Here is a 21,902-nt window from a genome sequence, read left to right as displayed (position 1 = left end):
ATATAAACAGATGTACTAATGGATTCCCAGTTATTTTCCTAGTTTTTAAAACTGGTCGGCTTCCATCTAAAATTATCATTTAGTAGCGTTGGGTTTCTTCTAAATTTTTTTTTTTTTTTGAATGGGTGGGGAATTTCATGTATACCCCTTAAAAATAGGGGTGTAAACGATCAGATACAGATCAGATAGTGGTCAAATCGTATCTTTATGCGCTATAATTTTTCGTATATGGATTCCAATACGGATAGTCTCGGATACGGGTACGAATCAGATATTCAACGCTACGGATACGAATCAGATATTGGATGGATACAAATAGGATATGAATATAATTCATATAATTAAAAATAAATTACTAATATACATTATAGTAAAGAATAACATCTAAATCATTAGTATAAATATGCAATTTAATAAATCAATTTAAGAACATAGATTACATTTGTTGTGGTTTAGGGGTGTAAACGGTTGAATACAGATAGTTAAAAATCTTACCGTATCCTTATCCGCTATAATTTTTCGAATACAGATACGGATAGTTTCCGATACAAATACGGATCGGATAATTTAAATAATTTTCTGGATTCGGATCCGGACGAAATCGGATACCCCTGCTTAAAAAACTCAAAATTGCATAGTTCTTCTCTAAAATTCATAATAAAAAAGAAAGCTAATTAGTTGAATTTGTGAGTTTTTTAAATTTAGATGAGTAAATATAATAGTATAAATATTAAAAGAAATAAATAAATAATACATAATTTTAAAGTTTTTAAAGGGTATACAAGAAATTCCCCTATTTAGCAGGCCGACGGACCGACTTCCCTATTTAGCCTAATAATTCAGTATTTAGCCTGATAATTCATTCGTGATTTAACGGCTAAATAATTCATTTGTGATTAAATTAAGAAACAGATTTCTTGAACTACAGATATCAGCCATGGTGCACTGCTCTGTCTTTAGTGAGTATCATAATTAAATTTACTTTTCGGTAACTTTTGGTTTAATTTCTTGCAAAAAAATACAACTAACGAATATTGTGTTACACGTGGCAGTTGGAAACATACCCTACAACGCAACAGAGAAGCAGCTGATCGAGATTTGCGAAGAGATCGGCCCTGTCGTCTCTTTCAGGTCAGTTAAGATCGATATTCAAAAAATAAATTCTGAATTTGATGTTATAATCTTTGTTTGAATAGTATAATCCAAATTTGGATATCTCGTGATGTATTTTCCTTTCTTTTATTGCTTTTATTTCTTGTATTTTGTTGACCACATATGTGATGTATACGAATTGTAATTGGATATTTCTTGCAATTGAGTATATTATATGTGTGTATATTATTTCGTTTTCTTTCTGCTTTCTTTTTATTCGCCTAACCTATTGCAGATCTTGGATGAGACTTGAAGAGATGAACGAAACGACGAAACCTTTACCATCATTACGTCCGCTTTGCAGAACCTTTACTTATCAATTGGTAATTTCGGAAGGAATGGGGATTTAACATTTAACATTTTAACATATATTTCACCAAATTGGGCAATTCAAATCAATGAGGGTAATAGCTAAAACTTATTTGTATTATCCGACAAGAGTATCCATAAGGATATTGACGTTGTTAACCATGCATTGTCTCGCTCTCTCTGTTTTTTTTTTTTTTACTCGCTATGATCACTACATATGTAGAATGATATAGAAAATGACACAGAAAACTTCATTGGTACAGGTTGGTGAGGGATAAGGACACAGGTAAGCCGAAGGGGTACGGATTTTGTGAGTACTTCGGGGAAGACGCAGCACTGAGTGCGGAAAGAAATCTGAAAGGGTATTTAATTGGAGGCCATGAATTGCGCGTGCAGCTTGCTCAACATGGAAACAAACTGGCACAAAAAACTGGTACAAAATCAAATAAACCAAAAGGCATACTTTTTTTTTTCTATTTAATTAGAATTAAAAACTTCTATGTCTAATCTATTGATCGCACCTCCAATTTTAGCCGATCCAGCAGTGAGGCAACCACTTAGCGAATCGTCTGCTTTACCTACAGTGTCAACCATGACGGGTGCTCTTGGAGGGACAGAAAGCAGGCTAGCAAACCAACAGGGACCCGACCCGTTAAAAAACTACCTTCAAAAGATGTCTAAATCCCAGCTTCTTGAGATTATAACAGAGATTAAGGTTAGAACAAAAAAAAAATTAGGTTATCCATACCTGTGAATACTGTTTATTTTTTAACAGCAAGATATGTAGAAATAGGTTCTGATTCAGGTTTCTTTTTCCTTTTTTTTTTTGCTAAATAGTTAATGGCTGCACATAATGACCCTCTGGTGAGACAATATCTTCACCAGAACCCAGTACTTCTCAAAGCTCAAAATCAGGTCCACACATCTTTTTTTCTTTTAATTAAAATTCGGAGCCCTTTTGTTCGGTTAGCAACCCATCCAATATGTTGTTGGCTTGGAACCATGTACAATATCAATACTAATCCTGATTACTCTCAATTATTTAAAGTTGGTGGCAATGGTTCGTAACATTTGAGTGGGGTTAGTATTCAAGCAAGGACCCATTATATATATTATCAATACTAGGACCAATATAACATTTTTTTTCCTATGAGCAGGCAGAGGTTATGCTCGGGTTAGCGACACCTACAATGGTATGCCTAACTTCTATTTATATAATTAAAGAAAGAGTAAGGCTATGATACTATCCATAGCGCATATTGGTTCACGCTATGGACTCACATCTTCGGTTTGAAAGTCCTAACGGTCTATCCGAACAGTTCGACATGGTCTCCATATGAATATGTACATGTAAACTAAATTTTACAATTTTTAGAATTTTTTTACTATTTTTTAGATGGGTAGAAAATCACGATCTGAAATTATGGACCATCCAAAAATAGTGATTTTCTATCCATCTAAAAAAATAGTAAAAAAAAATTCTAACAAATCTAAAATTTAATTTACAAGTACATATTCAGATGAAGACCAAGTTGAATAGTTTGGATCGACCATTAGAATTTCGAAAACATCTCTATACAAGTACAGACCAATTCGCACTATGTATAGTACCATAGCCTCACTCTTAAATAGATTTGAATATTATAAGCAATGCAAACATCTCTTTATTAAATTTTGTTGGTTTTCACATGCAGATGGCAAGCAGCACCCAACAGTATCCATCTCACCTTGGACAAACTGAAATGCCTCAATTTAGTTATAGTAGACGTGTTGGTGCCGCAACTCTAGTTGATCATCTGCCTGGAGTCAAATCACTGTCAGAACTCCACCCCGCAAAGATCAGAAAAATTAGCAACTCCAGACTGCATTGATTTTTTCCTTCGTAGTATTTACTGCTTTGCTTGATGTAATAATCAAAGCTCTTTTTTTATTTAAATTAGTAGACGATGTAGTAACTAAAGCTTAAAAATATGTTCTAATTCATGGTTTTCCAGCAATAATTTGCTTCTGTGTGTTTTATTCTGAGCTTGTGATGCTCTCTGCTTCTCTGACTTGGTGTGAATCTTTTTTAATTTGATTTGCTGGTTAGGTGCTCAGACGTTGAGAGGTTTTTGATGTACCCTGTAACAGTGTTTTTCTTTATCTCGTTTAATATAAATAACCGGCAGCCACTGCCTGGTTTTTGATAAAAAAAAAATTCGGCCCGTCGAGCTGCTTTAACACGAATATTAAAAGGGCACTGTGCGTTCCACCACGTGATTACGGATTAGATTGAATTTTTTATAAGATAGTCCGGACCGAAACTAAAAAATTAGGTTACTTTAAAATACGGACTCGACACTGCAGGTAATTAATGACATTTCGGATGTGTTCTTAGGTCTTAATTTTCATGAAAATGAATGAAATTCTAAATTAATTGAGATTCAGTTTCCATGGCCCGTTCGAATGTTTTTTAATATGAAATGGTATTTAAAAGTTTCTCCAATTTTCTTTCTTTTACTGGTGTAAATTGATGAGAAAAAAATATCAAGTTGATTATATGTTATAACTCATTTATGTTGTGTATTATATTTACAAAAATTAAGTAAACTTGTTTAATATGTTGTGAATGCTATTTGGCGATATTTTAACATAATTTGATGAGTTAAGTTGCAAAATTTGACATGATTAGTTCTTATCTCACGCAGGAGCGAAACTAAGAAACTGAAATAGAGGAGGCTAAATAAATATGCGTCATATAATTTTATTTTATTTTATTAGGAGGGCTAATAATTTTTTTTTTGTAAAATTTAAAATTTTGAAGGTGAAAAATACAAAATTTTCAAAAGAATGGGGGGGGGGGGGGGGGGGGGGGGGGGGGGTTAGCCTCTTTTCTTACTATGTAGTTACACCCATGATCTCACGTATTCCGAATCAACCATAACTTTAAAATTTTACAATATTTTTTTGAGGGTAAGATGGCAACTTGCCATCGTACGATTTTCATTGATACGAAAGTTATTTACAATGCCCAAGTAGGCAAATGCTGAGTAAAAGGTAAATTACACACTAAATTTTTTATTGAAAGTTGGCTCCCTTAGTCCCCTTTATTTACCCTAGCAGTGGTCGATCCACTGTCTAATCTCTCTTCTCGTTTCATTAACCAGGATATGCAATGGCTTCGTCCTTTGATTGAATATCCTGCTATTCCTCTCCCGCCAAATAGCCCACAACCCAGCCGCCCATACCGTATCCCAAATTTTCTTTCGATTAGCATCGAAACCTTGGGAAACTACTATCCATAGATGCACGTGCGAAATAGCACCCGCCACCAGCCGTTCACCATTGAATGAATGTAGAAGAGCCCGCCAGTATAGTGCCGTATATGCACACTCCCAGAACATATGAACATCCGTTTCGAGCACCGTACCGCCACACAAGACGCAACCCTGAGTTGTCTGACAACCTCTGTGCATCAGTATCCCCCTAGTCAGGAGTTTATTTTGCAACAGAACCCACAGAAAAACCTTTACCTTTGACGGGGCATTGATTGCCCACAACCTCTTATGGAATCCCCATACTACTCTCGTGTGATGTAATCCCCTGTAGGCGGTTTTCGTGGAGAAGGTACCCGCGGTCTCCCACCTCCATTTTAATTCGCTAGTGATCGGGTCAACTTTCACCGATACCTTGTAAAAAGGCATTAGTTTCTGCAGGTCCTTAATGAAAAAGGAGATGTTAAGTGGGTCTGAGATGTTTGTGAAATCCTGAATACCATACAAGCGAGACAGCGTGACCGCCCAGCTGCTCTGTCTATCTGAGTGGCATGTCCAAACCCACTTTGTTAGTAGCGCATCATTCTGTGTCTGGAAGTTAATTAATCCCAATCCCCCATTTTCTTTCAGGGCACATGTTTTCTCCCAATTGACCAAACAATTGATCGGTTTGCACATCTCATGCCCCTTCCATAGGAAATTACGCCTTATTCTATCAATTTTTAAAAACACCCACTTTGGAATTTTGAGCGCTTGCATGTAGTGCAATGGTATCGAGGAGAGCACAGATTTGATAAGCGTGAGACGCCCACCATATGACAGCAGTGCAGATTTCCAACTGGCAACTCTACTTTCGACCGCCGCAATCATAGGCAAGTAATCCGCCTTTGTTGGTTTCCTACTTGATAATGGTAGACCCAGATATTTTATCGGAAGTTCCGTAGCCGGGCAACCCAGAATGTTCTCAATTACTCCTCTTAACCGGTTTGGTATTGCAATTGGGACGAATGAGCTTTTATCACTATTTATCTTCAAGCCTGAAATTTTTCCATATATCCTCAGGATGAGCGCAATGATTTTAAGGGTTTTCGGATGTGCCTCTGCAATGATGATCGTGTCATCCGCATATTAAATCGGCTGTGGTGCTATATGCACCGGTTCATGCATTAAGCTGATGGAGTTCTTAATCAGCCAGTTCAACGAATCCGCCACAATTATGAATAGCATAGGAGAGAGCGGGTCCCCCTGCCTCAAGCCTCTTGCATGTGTGAAATAGTTCGTCGAAATTCCGTTGACCCTAATCGTCGAGGATGATGTTTTTAGGATCAGCAGAACCACAGAGATCCATTTCGGGGGAAATCCCCGCTCAATCAGAAGGTTCGTAAGAAAACACCAACTCGTCGTATCAAATAAAATTTTACAATATTATAACATGTTATATTGGGTATTATATTCAGGAGCAGATCTACATTCCATACGAGTACTTAGCCACTCTATGATTTTAAAATTTTAGTTATGTATATTGAAATTTAATTAAATTTAATTTCTTATAACTTTTTATATAGCATAGTCCCTCCTCATAAAATATTACATATCTACTTGAGGCTTAGTGGTTGGAGCTTACTTTGTGGTTATGAAGAGTTTACTTTGTGATTATTTATTTTAAATTTTTGCACTCCTATTATGAATTTCTACTTCCACCCTTGATTATATTTACAAAAGTCTAGTAGACATGTTTAGTATATTTGTTAGGTTTGATCATCCCTTAGATATGACAACGAAAATACATTTTAAATTTTCAATAACAATATATATTAATGCAAAGAATATGAAATTTAGTTGCCTCATTTACAAAACGTTTGTTATTTTTTTTTAATAGTCCCATAAATACTTAGTATAATAAATGCGGAAGGCTGAACATTTGAACTAACTTTTGCTTGAATAAAATTAGACAAGTGAAAAATTACATAATTAATTCTTATGCATGTTTATTCAAACATTGACAAAAAAATGAGATATTGGTGGATAATCAATAAAAAATAATAATTTATTTTTCTTGTCTCATTAAAAATTATAATTTAAACCATAAGAAAGATTTTGAACTATAATAGTCTATTTTTTGCTAAATAGTAATTGGTTGCACAACAACCTTTGGCGAGACAATACTTTCAACAAAACCCATGTAAGTTACATAAGTGCCCAGCCCTATTTATATAATATATATTATTTTTTGCATATTTTAAGCAATAAAATAACGTAAAAATCTCTTTGTTAAATTTTGTTGGTTTTCATATGCAGATGATAAGCAGCACTCAGTATCCAGCTCAACTTGGACAAAGTGAACTGTATCAACAGCCAATGGCAATTGTCTCGATACAACCTAGACTCCCAATTTAGCTATAGTAGCTAGGTGTGTTGGTGCTGCAACTCCATTTGACCTTCTAATTGAAGTCAAATCATAGTCAAATATGTAGCCTACAAAGATCAGAAAAAAAGCTTGATTCTAGTAGTAGTTGAAGGTTTTTATTAATTTGCAACTTTAGACTGCATTGATTTTCTTTTTCTTAGTATTTGCTACTTTGATTCATGTAGTAATCGAAGCTTTTTTCTTTATTTAAATTAGTAGACGATATGTACTATACTCTAATTCATGTTTCTCCAGCAATAATTTGCTTCTGTATGTTTGATTCTGAGTTTGTGATGCTCTCTCTATGGAATGGAAAGAACATGCTATTGTAATTTTAAATTATGAGAATTTAAATTTGCCTTGGTATATAATTCAAACTGGGCCATCAAGCTCGTGTTTCAAGCCCACTACACAAGGGAAAAACAAGTGCCTAAAGTCTAGACAAAATAAATAAACTATTAAATACATATTTATAAAAAAAAGTAAAAGGTGGCTGTAAATCCAATATTATTTCCAAGTACTCTGAGTCAGATTGGAAAAATAAGTTCTGTAAATCCAATATTATGAAAAGGTGGCTGTAAATACATATTTATAATAAATATGCCCTATACGTCTGTTATTTATTGATTGGATGGTGAATTTAATAACTTCTCAGAGACTTTGAAAATTGAAAAATCTAAACTTCTATATAGAACCACGATAACTTGATGATGGTTATCTTTTTACAACTGAATTAGACAATTCTCAACCACACATATTCATGAACTATTTTTACTTCTTTAGAAATTGAATCAACTAAAAGTAATTATCTTTTTTTTTTTTTTACAAAAAAAGTGAACTAAAAGTAATTATAAAAATAATACAAGTAATTGATTTTGAAGTCATAATTAGAGGGGCTTTAAGTAAAAGTTCCATAATAGTGTCCAAGAAGAATGGTTTTCTTTCTTTGTATGACGAAGAAGAATTACCAGGCGTCCGTCAATTATACTTAATCTTGACATGGAAGAATTGAATAAGCTTTGGATGGAAACCAGGATCCAAAGACAGTCAGATAGGCTTATAATCCATATTTTCGGAACCAAATGTCGAAAAAGTCTTCGCAATCATTTTCTAGGATTAAGTGTGGAAAAAATCTTTCAGTAAATCCAAAATTCCAGTGGCACATCCAAGTCAACTGTTGACTTCCAAGTCAGTGCCTCCAAACCCTTGAGCACGTACATGTGGAAAATTATTCGCAATCATTTTCAATTGGATCAGCGTATGAAAAAATATAATTCGCAATCGTTTTCAACTGGATCAACTGGATCAAACAACTTATATATATATGCCTAACTCAATGCCTGTCAAATGCGTCTCCATACATTAAAAACAATTGTCTAAATTAAATTGTGATAGAAATTGATCACAATTAACAAAAAAAAAGGAGCTTCACAGTAATTTGATTGCAGAATAGCCAAAGGATCATGAGAAAAATATATTATCTCCTCACTGTTCTGCTCCTCGTAAGCTCTTGCATTATTCTTTCGGCGAAAGCGGGAGACAATGAAACTGATCGGTACGCACTTCTCTCCTTCAAGTCCTCTATATATACTGATCCAACTAGAGCACTATCCTCATGGAATCACTCTCTCCACCACTGTCAATGGAAAGGGGTCATCTGCGGCCGCCAGCATCCTGACAGAGTCATTGCTCTCATTCTAGACTCTTTGCAATTAGCCGGATACCTATCTCCCTCTTTGACCAACCTGACATTTCTTCAAAGATTGGTTCTCTCAAATAATCAGCTTACCGGAAGCATCCCGGAAGAACTCGGGCGCTTGAGCAGATTGAAGTTTCTCAATCTAACTCAGAATTCATTGAATGGTAATGTTCCATCAACCATTGGTAATTGTTCCAAATTGGAAGTGCTTCATATCGAAAACAACTTAATTCAAGGAAACATCCCATCTGAACTTACACAATGTAGAGAACTATCATTTATTAAACTAAGAACAAATTCCCTTGAAGGAGCTATACCTCCCGAATTAGGTTTCCTCAGCAAGCTCACATATTTGTCATTTTCTCTTAATAATCTCACAGGATCCATTCCCCCCAATTTGGGCAACCTTACAAAACTATCATATCTTAGTTTCCAACATAATAGCTTAACTGGTTTCATTCCAGCTTCCCTTGGCCAACTACAATCCCTTGGGAACCTCCAACTTGGATTTAACAATTTATACGGCGAAATACCGCGTTCCATATACAACATATCAGCCATGCTCATCTTGTCACTACCTAGTAACCAGCTTGAAGGAACTCTTCCTTCTTACATGTGTGATTCTTATTCCAACCTGTCGTATTTGTTGTTGTACAATAATCAACTCAGAGGATCGATACCAGCATCATTATCCAATTGTTCGGCCTTGGCTACTGTTGATATTCCCTCTAACAATTTTAAAGGCATAATCCCTTCTAGCATAGGAACCTTAAAGAATCTTCATTACCTTGAGATGAGTATTAATCAACTTGAGGCAAAGAAACCTGGTGACTGGAGCTTCATTGATGCTCTGGTAAATTGCACATCACTTGAATTGTTAAATCTCGGAAGCAACCGACTTCAAGGCAAATTACCTAGTTCTATAGTAAACCTCTCTACGACTCTTTTTCATCTTGGACTATGGATGAATCCGATTTCAGGAAGTATCCCGGTAGAGATTGGGAGGCTAACTAACCTAAATTACCTCGAGCTTTATCAGATGTATCTTGAAGGCACGATTCCATCAGAAATTGGTAAACTATGGAACTTGCAATGGTTAGATTTATCTAAAAACATGATGTCTGGTGAAATTCCATCAACCTTAGGTAACCTCACCTTGTTGAACAAGCTCTTTCTCAACAATAATTCGTTCGAAGGAAGAATACCAAAGCAATTAAGCAATATGAATTCCTTAGAGTTCTTGAATCTTTCAAGCAATAAACTCGGAGATGCAATTCCCAAAGAAATCATGAATCTTACCTCTCTCTCTATTGGCATAGATCTCTCGTATAATTATCTAAATGGTACAATACCACCAGAAATTGGTAATTTAATAAACCTAGGAAAAATTATTCTCTCAAATAATAGATTATCTGGTGAAGTTCCTAGCACCATTGAGGGGTGCCAGCTATTAGAAAGTCTATATCTCGATGGAAACATGTTGCAAGGTACCATCCCTTCCTCATTGAGCAATTTGAAAGGTTTGCAAGAGCTTGATCTTTCAAACAACTCTTTCTCTGGTCAAATACCGGAATTCCTCAATAAGATGAATCTTTTATATTTAAATATTTCTTTTAACAATTTTGAGGGAGAGGTACCAAAAGAAGGCGTTTTTAACAATGCAAGTGGGGTAGACGTAAGAGGGAATCGCAAACTTTGCGGTGGCTTCCTCAAATGCATTTGCCAAAATGCACTCTAAATTCCTCATCACAGAGACACCATTCTCGAAGAACCATAATAATAGTTCTTTCCATAGCGGGTGCATTTCTATCCTCAAGCATAATTGTTTGGTTTTTAGTAAGTTGCTATCTGAAAAGGAAATCTCAAAATCATCCCAAACCTATTACAGCCATGAAATCTCAGTATGAGGATGTTTCATACAATGATATTCTGAGAGCTACCAATAATTTCTCTTTGGAGAATCTAATTGGAAGAGGTGCTTTCGGTACCGTGTACAAAGCCGCTATGATGTTTGATAATGTGACAACTGTTGCGGTGAAGGTATTAAATCTCAAGCAGCACGGTGCGTCTAGAAGCTTCTTGGCTGAATGTGAGGCCTTAAGAAATGTCAGACACAGAAACATTGTTAAGGTTTTAAGTGTGTGCTTTAGCATAGATCACCAAGGCAATGATTTCAAGGCCTTAATTTTTGAGTTCATGCCTAATGGCAGCTTAGAAGCATGGTTACATCCAAATTCAGCTTCTACAAATCAGCCCTTGAGATATCTCAGCCTCATAGAGAGAATTAACATAGCAATTGATATCGCCACGGCATTGGGCTATCTCCATGACCACATCGGAGATCCAATCGTGCATCGCGATCTTAAGCCTAGCAATGTACTTTTGGATGATGATATGACCTCACATGTTGGTGATTTTGGATTAGCGAAGTTTTTGGTCCGACATGATACCATGATTTCTCAATCCATGACAAGCACGAGTGGAGTCAAGGGTTCTATTGGATATATTCCTCCAGGTACGACCTTATTCCACTGAAAATTAGTTTTTTTTTTTAATATATATTACCATTCAGTAGCAATATTTGGTAGATATTTTATTTTTCAACAAAACTGACCAATTTCCTGGGAAGAAAATTCTTTACTACATGTATGCTAAACCGTAGGATTACTAATTTTACTGACTATGGCGTTCCTATCCTATTTAATTTTATTGAATTGTTGTAAGATTATATACTTGCAAATTATAGGGAAGACCCGATATATATAGATAAGTCCAATTTGACCAAACATAATAAAAATGTGGAAAGGAAATACATCAATTACAATGGAAGGAAACAACACAAAATGAGATTGAAATAATGTAGTTTAAATTAACAACCTGGTAGCAGTGATTAGGTGCTCGTGTACTGTATTACTAAGTAGTTATCAAAAGTAATTTTCTCACACATGACTTCGTTTGTGCTTAACTTTCATTGCTAGAGTATGGGATGGGAGGTCAGGCATCGGTGCAAGGAGACGTGTATAGCTATGGTATTCTTCTCCTCGAGATGTTCACCGGAGTAAGCCCCATCGATGAAAGATTCACCGACGGGTCGAGCCTTCACAAGCATGTCGAGATGTGCATCCCTGATCGAGTCATCGACATAATCGATACCAAAATGTTTTCAGTAGATGAGGAAGGTGGCAACACTTATGTGCTTGAAAATGTGAATGATTGTTTGATTTCAGTGCTTCAATGTGGGCTTCTGTGCACCAAAGAGTTGCCTAAAGAACGCATCGCAATCCTAGAAGTTATCAACCTCTTGAATTCGACTCGAGCAAAGCTGCTGAGATGAAACAGATTTTAAAATGATTGATAGTGAATGACGTCAGTAAATCTAGTATACTACTTAAAGTTTGAACTATAAGCTCGCTTGCCTTGTTCTAGTAATTTATGTTGTTAATAATGTGTTCAATAATTTGTAAGATACATGTTTTGCTTTCTGGGGTAGTGTTTTGTGAAGGCAATTTGGCTACATATATAGTCAAGTACGTAGCCATTTCATATCGAGTAATAAACTAATAATCTGTTTTAGATTGAATCCAAGTGTTATGCAACATGACTAGCTAGCTAGCTTATATTAGTACTAAAGAAGTTTCATTTTTAGAAAGTGTTATTATATATATATATAGAGTAAGGCTTGGGTGCTATATATTATTAGATATTGTATAAGTCAATCCAGCCATCATAATAAAAAGTATATAGTATGTACAAATTAAAAAAATATGATATATAATTATAATATTAGGAGGGCTCAAATGCCCCAATGTTTCATGTTCCGATCGTACCCTAATATTTTTATCTTCAATTTCAAAGTTCAAATAGACAATCTAAACTATTCAATATGATATCCACATTAAAATATGATTGAAGATCAAATTCTATATTTTTTTGGAAAATGTTTACTATTTTTTAAGATAGGTACAAAATCATTATTTTTAGAAGTTCTACAATTTTCTGAAAAAAGTGATTTTGTATCTATCTTAAAAAATAGTAAAAAAATTCCAAAAATATAAAATTTGGTCTGCAATCATATTTAAACATGGATATCATGTTAAGCAGTTTATATCGTTTATTTGAGCTTTAAAATTGAAAATAAAGATATTGAAATACGATTAGAGCATGCAATGGAGCTCCCTACGTAATAACGGATACAAAATACATAATAAAGGATACGAAATAGTTTTTGCATGATAATTTATAAAATTTACATACTGAAAGACCGCTATGGCCACTGAGCTTTTCATGCACTTCTTCAGATATCTCTTTCAACTACAATTAATCAAATCAAATATATAATAATTTATGGAATTAACATACTAGTATATGTGGAATTAATGTGTCAGATTTGTACGAGTACAAATTGTTAGTCTGTGTTGTTTTCATTTAAGCTATTGTAAATTAGAATAGTTTATTTAGACAAATTGTTAGTTGTTTTTATTGATGCAGATAGAGGAAAATTTGCAGATACTGCCATACTGGTGACTAGCTACAAGTCAAACTCATCAATTTCCTGAGTTATATTAGTTAGAGGGTTTCAATACCTCATATATTTCATACTTCATCATATTTCATATTTTTGTTTTCAAAATCCAAACCATTGATTCAAACCGCTCAACTGCTATTCATATTAAAATATGCTTGGGATGAAATTTTATAATTTTTCTAATTTTTTTACTATTTTTTAAGATGTGTAGAAAATCATTGTTTTTGAACAGTCTAGAAACACTGATTTTGTACCTATTTTAAAAAATAGTAAACAAATTTCAAAAATTATAAAATTTTATCCCCAAGTATATTTTAGTATGGATATCATATTGAACGGTTCAGATCAACACAGTTTGGACTTTGAAAATAATGATATATATGAGATATGAGATATGATAAGGTATGAAAAATATGAGATGTTGGAACCTCATCTAATAATTGATGGAACATACTAGTATACATTAGTGGAATTAATGTGTCAGATTTGTACGAGTACAAATTGTTAGATCTGTGTCGTTTTCATTTAGGCTATTGTAAATTAGAATAGTTTATTTAGGCAAATTGTTAGTTGGTTTTATTGATGCTTCATGACAAATTAAAGGAAAATTAGAGGAAAATTTGCCGATCCTGGTGACTAGCTAGCTAGCAGTCAAACTCATCAATTAATCATTCATGACAAGTGTGCTTAAAAGTAAGCATTTTTTTTGTTTTGATTTGAAAGAGGATCATTTTGGAGAAAATTTGCAGAATCTTTTTAAACGACTCTAGGTTATTCTCTTCTAAACAAATAAAAAATTTGAAATCATTTTTCTATTTTCCATCATCAAGGGCATAATACGGTAAGAAAATGCTTGGCTCAACATTATCGTGCAACTTCCACAGCAGAGGCATCACACTAAGAATTCTTATCACCTAAGGTACCTCTCTATTTGAGTTTGAATCCTGTCCGTTAGTTGTGTGTGTGTATTGACACCTCTGATACAGGTCTAAAAGTCTGAATTACATAAAAAAAAAACTATAATGAATTCAAAATTCAAGATAATAGCATAACATAATCTAATATAAATATTCAAAATACATAAACATCACATAAGTTCAAACTACTATAAATCTAAAAAAAAAAAAAGTGACCACTTTTTTCAAGCAAGGCCTCCGTCTCGTGTGGCGTCTCACTAGGACGCCATACGAGAAACATGCATTCTAATTTTCAAAATTTGTCAATATCTTTTTCCATTTTAAATTTTTCCTTTTTTTTCTATGTACTGTGAATAAAAAATTCGGATCAAATTTGATCCAATCTATCTGACAAATTTTTATTAATTTAATTTAATTGATAAATATTATAATAGATCGTGGGGGGAAATTCGTTCAAGAGAAATTAAATTCATAATATTAGTGGTGAAAATATCATCCCACAATTCAGAAAGTTTCGAGGTTCAAATTATCAACACTTGAGAAATATACAAAAACACAAGAAGTAGAAAACATGTTTTTTTTTTCTTTTTTGTGTGTTGTTGCGCAATTTACATCCAAACATCACCAACATTTACGTGATAGTAATATATGTCATTTATTGAAAAAATTTATTCGTTATAATTATTATACACCAGTTCGATGGTAGCTTTAACCAAATTGTGCATAAATGTTAGAAATTTAGAATATCAATTACTTGTGTTATGACAATATTACTTAATTTGAGTATGAATTGATAACGATTAAGTTTAGACAAATGTGTAACAGTCTAACAGACTTATTAAACTAATATACGATCAATCATTTTAGGAGATAATCCAGCTCAAAAGGGGAAAACTATTTGCAATCATTTTCAAGTGTGGAAAAAATCGCGATTTTTTCCACACTTGAAAATGATTGCAAATAGTTTTCCAAGTTATATTCCGCGCCACTTCCAAGTTATATTGCCTGACTCATTGCCTGTCAAATGCGACATACACTTTCCATACTACTCCAATGAATTAAATTGTGATGAAGAATCATAATTAACAAAAAAAAGGAGCTTCGCGCTAATATGATTGAAGAATAACCAAAAGGATCATGAGAAAAACATATTATCTCCTCACTATTCTGCTCCTCGTAAGCTCTTGCGTTCTTCTTGCAGCGAAAGCGGGCGACAATGAAACTGATCGGTACGCACTTCTCTCCTTCAAGTCCTCTATATATACTGATCCAACTGGAGCACTATCCTCATGGAATCACTCTCTCCACCACTGTCAATGGAAAGGGGTCATCTGCGGCCGCCAGCATCCCGAAAGAGTCACTGCTCTCGTTCTAGACTCTTTGCAATTGGCCGGATACATGTCTCCCTCTTTGACTAACCTGACATTTCTTCAAAGATTGGTTCTCTCAAATAATCAGCTTACCGGAAGCATCCCGGAAAAACTCGGGCGCTTGAGCAGATTGAAGATTCTCAATCTAACTCAGAATTCATTGAATGGTAATGTTCCACCAACCATTGGTAATTGTTCAAAATTGAAAGTGCTTCTTATAATAAAAAACAGAATTCAAGGAACCATCCCTTCTGAACTTGCAAAATGTAGACAACTATCATATGTTAGTTTAAGAGCAAATTTCCTTGTGGGAGCGATACCTCCTGAATTAGGTTTCCTCAGCAAGCTGACATATTTGTCATTTGGTGTTAATAATCTCATAGGATCCATTCCTCCCAGTTTGGGTAACCTTACAAACCTATATGCTCTTAATTTGGAAAAAAATAGCTTAACTGGTTTCATTCCAGCTTCACTTGGCCAACTACAATCCCTCGGGGGCCTCATACTTGAATTTAATTATTTATCAGGCGAAATACCGCATTCCATATATAACATATCAACCATGCTCTTCTTGTTACTAAATAGTAACCAGCTTGAAGGAACTCTTCCTTCTGACATGTGCGATTCTTATTCCAGCCTTTCGAGGTTGTACTTGTACTATAATGAAATCAAAGGATCAATACCAGCATCGATATCCAATTGTTCGGCCTTGGCTTATGTTGACATTGGTTCTAACAATTTTAAAGGCATAATCCCTTCTAGCATAGGAACCTTAAAGAATCTTAATTTCCTTGAGATGAGTTCTAATCAACTCGTGGCAAAGAAACCTGGTGACTGGAGCTTCATTGATGCACTGGTAAATTGCACATCACTTAACCTGTTAAATCTCGAAAGCAACCGACTACAAGGCATATTACCTAGTTCAATAGGAAACCTCTCTACTAGTCTTTTAATTCTTGGACTAGGGCTGAATCCAATTTCAGGAAGTATCCCGGCAGAGATCGGGAGGCTAACTAGCCTAAATACTCTTGGTCTTTCTCAGATGTCTCTTAGAGGCACGATTCCAATACAAATTGGTAAACTATGGAACTTGCAACTGTTAGATTTATCCCAAAACATGATGTCTGGTGAAATTCCATCAACCTTAGGTAACCTCACCTTGTTGAACAAGCTCGTTCTCAACAATAACTCATTTGAAGGAAGAATCCCAAAGCAATTAAGCAATATGAATGCCTTACAGTTCTTGAATCTTTCAAGAAATAAACTCGGAGATGCAATTCCCAAAGAAATCATGAATCTTACTTCTCTCTCTATTGGAATAGATCTCTCGTATAATTATCTAAACGGTACAATACCACCAGAAATTGGTAATTTAATAAACCTAGGAATAATTATTCTCTCAAATAATAGATTATCTGGTGAAGTTCCTAGCACCATTGGGGGGTGCCAGATATTACAAATTCTATATCTCGATGGAAACATGTTGCAAGGTACCATCCCTTCCTCCATGAGCAACTTGAAAGGTTTGCAAGAGCTTGATCTTTCAAACAACTCTTTCTCTGGTCAAATACCAGAATTCCTCGATAAGATGAATCTTTCATATTTAAATATTTCTTTTAACAATTTCGAGGGAGAGGTACCAAAAGAAGGCGTTTTTAACAATGCAAGTGAGATCGATGTAAGAGGAAATCGTAAACTTTGCGGTGGATTACCTGAAATGCATTTGCCAAAATGCACTCTAAATTCCTCATCACAGAGACACCATTCTCGAAGAACCATAATTATAGTTCTTTCCATAGCGGGTGCGTTTCTATCCTCGAGCATAATTGTTTGGTTTTTAGTAACTTGCTATCTGAGAAGGAAATCTCAAAATCATCCCAAACCTATTAGAGCCATGAAATCTCAGTATGAGGATGTTTCATACAATGATATTCTGAGAGCTACCAATAATTTCTCTTTGGAGAATCTAATTGGAAGAGGTGCTTTTGGTACCGTGTACAAAGCCGCTATGATGTTTGATAATGTGACAACTGTTGCGGTGAAGGTATTAAATCTCAAGCAGCACGGTGCATCTAGAAGCTTCTTGGCTGAATGTGAGGCCTTAAGAACTGTCAGACACAGAAACCTTGTTAAGGTTTTAAGTGTGTGCTCTAGCACAGATCACCAAGGCAATGATTTCAAGGCCTTAATTTTTGAGTTCATGCCTAATGGCAGCTTAGAAGCATGGTTACATCCAAATTCAGCTTCTACAAATCAGCCCTTGAGATATCTCAGCCTCATAGAGAGAATTAACATAGCAATTGATATCGCCACGGCATTGGGCTATCTCCATGACCACGTGGGAGATCCGATTGTGCATCGCGATCTTAAGCCTAGCAATGTACTTTTGGATGATGACATGACCTCACATGTTGGTGATTTTGGATTAGCGAAGTTTTTGGTCCGACATGATACCATGATTTCTCAATCCATGACAAGCACGAGTGGAGTCAAGGGTTCTATTGGATATATTCCTCCAGGTACGACCTTATTCCACTGAAAATCAGTTTTTTTTTTTTAATATATATTACCATTCAGTAGCAATATTTGGTAGATATTTTATTTTTCAACAAAACTGACCAATTTCCTGGGAAGAAAATTATTTACTACATGTATGCTAAACCGTAGGATTACTAATTTTACTAACTATGGCGTTCCTATCCTATTTAATTTTATTGAATTGTTGTATGATTATATACATGCAAATTATATAGAAGACCCGATATATACAGATAAGTCCAATTTGACCAAACATAATAAAAATGAGGAAAGGAAATACATCAATTACAATGGAAGGAAACAACACAAAATGAGATTGAAATGTAGTTTAAATTAAGTACCTGGTAGCAGTGATTAGGTGCTCGTGTACTATAGTACCAAGTAGTTACCAAAAGTAATTTTCTCACAGATGACTTCGTTTGTGCTTAACTTTCATTGCTAGAGTATGGGATGGGAGGTCAGGCATCGGTGCAAGGAGACGTATATAGCTATGGTGTTCTTCTCCTTGAGATGTTCACCGGAGTAAGCCCTGTTGATGAAAGATTCACTGACGGGTCGAGCCTTCACAAGCATGTCGAGATGTGCTTCCCTGATCGAGTCATCGACATAATCGATACCAAAATGTTTTCAATAGAGGAAGGAAGCAACACCTATGTGCTTGAAAATGTGAATGATTGTTTGATTTCAGTGCTTCAATGTGGGCTTCTGTGCACCAAAGAGTTGCCTAAAGAACGCATCGCAATCCAAGAAGTTATCAACCTCTTGAATTCGACTCGAGCAAAGCTGCTGAGATGAAAGTGAAACAGATTTTAAAAAGATTGATAATGAATGACGTCTGTAAATCTAGTATACTACTTGAAGTTTGAACTATAAGCTGGCTTGCCTTGTTCTAGTAATTTATGCTATTAATAATGTGTTCAATAATTTGTAAGATATATGTTTTGCTTTCTGGGGTAGTGCTTTGTGCAGGCAATTTGGCTACATATATAGATTGAATCGAAGTGTAATGCAACATGACTAGCTAGCTTATATTAGCTAGTACTAAAGCAGTTTCATTTTTAGAAAGTGTTATTGGATTAAATAAGTTTCATTTTTAGAAAGTGTTATTGGATTAAATAAGTTTCATTTTTAGAAAGTGTTATTGGATTAAATATATACATTTATATATATATATATATATGAGATGGGCTATGATGAGTTGCGAAGTAAAGCGACTATTTTACTTCACGTAATATCTTCATTTTTAAAGTTCAAATAGCCGATTCGAACCTTTCAACATGTTCTTCATAATAAAATATGCTTGGAAACTAAATTTTACATTTTTTTTGGATTTTTTTACTATTTATTAAGCCACTTTGAAAATCTGAAAATCCGGATGAACAGTAAAAACAGTAAAAATTTCTGGACCACCGAATCGGCGATTTTCAAAGTGCCTTACTAAATAGTAAAAAAAATTTTAAAAATATAAAATTTGGTCTCCAAGCACATTTCAATATGGAGATCGTGTTGATCTGTTCGAATCGACGTTTTGAATTTCAAAATCGCAAAATATGAGTGTGAAGTAAAATAGTCGCTTTACTTCGCAACACACCATAGCCCATCTCTCTCTCTCTCTCTATATATATATATATAGGTGGAGAAGGGCTCAAGTGCCCTATTGCTTTCATGCCCCAATTGTATCCCACATCTTTATCTCGGATTTTAAAGTCCAAAAAGATGATCCGAATTGCTCAACATGATATCCACATTAAAATGTACCTGAAACCAAAGTTTATAATTTTTGGACCTTTCTTACTATTTTTTAAGATAAGTACAAAATCATTGTTTTTCAAAAAAATTTGAACCATTTTAAAATAATGATTTTGTAACTATCTTAAAAATAATGATTTTGTTCATATCGCTTGTTTGGACTTTAAAATCGAAGATAAAGAGGTGGAGTACAATTGGGACATGAAAACAATGGAGCATTTGAGCCCTCATATAGGTGGTACATTACACCTTTTTAAGTCAAAACAAGGTTGAATGTGAGAAACCCTTAAAGCTGTTTAAAATATATTCCAAGAGCACAGTAAAATAATCGCTTGATTTTTTTTTTTTTCCTTTTAAGGTTTCAATATTTTTTTGTCTTTTTTAATTTACGAGAGTCTCAATTATATAAAAGCTTAAAAAAAATGAAAATTAAATTAAATTTAAATATATATATTTAATTTTTTTGAAATCATGGGGGTGCTAAGCCCCTCATGGGCTATACGTCTGCCCCTGATTTTTATGGCCCAAGAGGAAGATAAAATCATTTAACCAGTGAAAGATACCTTCAAGCTTCTCACCATTATGATTCCATCTTATTATAATAATAAAAGAAATGCTTCCCATTATTATTTAGAGAATTATAGTTTAATTAATATGTAATACCTTATTTTTGTGAAGTACATTTGTGTCTTCTGTATTCGTAGTTCTTTTTCTAATTTTCATCCTGCTTTAATGCTACCTCACACTCAAACAAAATAAGGTTGAGAAGTATTTATAAAAATATAAACAGATGTACTAAGGCATTCCCAGTGGTCAAATCGGGGTGTAAATGGTCGGATACAGATCAGATAGTGGTCAAATTGTATCTTTATGCATTATAATTTTTCGGATACGGATACATATACGAATACAAATAGTCACGAATCATATATTAAACGCTACGGATACGGATCAGATATTGGACGGATACAGATAGAATATGAATATAATTCAGATAATTAAAAATAAATTACTATTGTACATTATATTAAATAATAACATCTAAATCATTAGTATAAATATGCAATTTAATAAATCAATTTAAGAACATAGATTACATTTGTTGTGGTTTAGGGTTGTTAATGGTCGGATACGGATAGTTAAAATCTTACCGTATCCTTATCCGCTATAATTTTTCGGATATGAATACAGATCGGATAATTTAAGTAATTTTCTGGATTCGTATCCTGACGAAATCGGATAATATCCAATCTGTTTACACCCCTACTTAAAAACCTCAAAATTGCGTAGTTCTTCTCTAAAATTCATAACAGAAAAGAAAGCTAATTAATTAGTTGAATTTGTGAGTTTTTGAAATTTAGATGGATAAATATAATAGTATAAATATTAAAAGAAATAATACGTAGTTTTAAAGTTTTTGAAAGGTATACAAGAAATTCCCCTATTTAGCAGGTCGACGGACCGACTTCCCTATTTAGCCTAATAATTCACTATTTAGCCTAATAATTCATTCGTGATTTAACGGCTAAATAATTCATTTGTGATTAAATCGAGAAACAGATTTCTTGAACTACAGATATTAGCCATGGTGCACTGCTCTGTCTTTAGTGAGTATAATTAAATTTACTTTTCGATAACTTTTGGTTTAATTTCTTGCAAAAAAATACAACTAACGAATATTGTGTTACACGTGGCAGTTGGAAACATACCCTACAACGCAACAGAGAAGCAGCTGATCGAGATTTGCGAAGAGATCGGCCCTGTCGTCTCTTTCAGGTCAGTTAAGATATTCAAAAAATAAATTCTGAATTTGATGTTATAATCTTTGTTTGAATAGTATAATCCAAATTTGGATATCTCGTCATATATTTTTCTTTCTTTTATTGCTTTTATTTCTTGTATTTTGTTGACCACATATGTGATGTATACGAATTGTAATTGGATATTTCTTGCAATTGAGTATATTATATATATGTGTGTAT

The 21,902-nt window shown here is 34.2% G+C and overlaps 1 protein-coding gene and 1 pseudogene across 2 annotated transcripts; both read left to right on the top strand.

Moving 5' to 3' along the window:
- Window positions 1-8,477: 8,477 nt before the first annotated feature.
- Window positions 8,478-12,414, top strand: LOC144544621 (receptor kinase-like protein Xa21; annotated as a pseudogene). The gene is made up of 2 exons (XR_013508268.1): window positions 8,478-11,336; window positions 11,800-12,414. The product of XR_013508268.1 is annotated as a receptor kinase-like protein Xa21 (transcript).
- Window positions 12,415-15,302: 2,888 nt separating this feature from the next.
- LOC144544617 (uncharacterized) lies at window positions 15,303-19,163 on the top strand. The gene is made up of 2 exons (XM_078293157.1): window positions 15,303-18,152; window positions 18,614-19,163. The coding sequence occupies exons 1-2, from the start codon at window positions 15,401-15,403 to the stop codon at window positions 18,964-18,966; spliced, it is 3,105 nt and encodes a 1,034-aa protein (XP_078149283.1). The 5' UTR covers window positions 15,303-15,400; the 3' UTR covers window positions 18,967-19,163.
- Window positions 19,164-21,902: the final 2,739 nt, after the last annotated feature.

This window comes from Carex rostrata, chromosome 26 (genome assembly GCF_964058835.1).
Source record: "Carex rostrata chromosome 26, lpCarRost1.2, whole genome shotgun sequence".
Classification (NCBI taxonomy): Eukaryota; Viridiplantae; Streptophyta; class Magnoliopsida; order Poales; family Cyperaceae; genus Carex; species Carex rostrata.
Note: the sequence above shows the minus strand (reverse complement) of the source record. Positions and strands in the feature narration are given on the sequence as shown.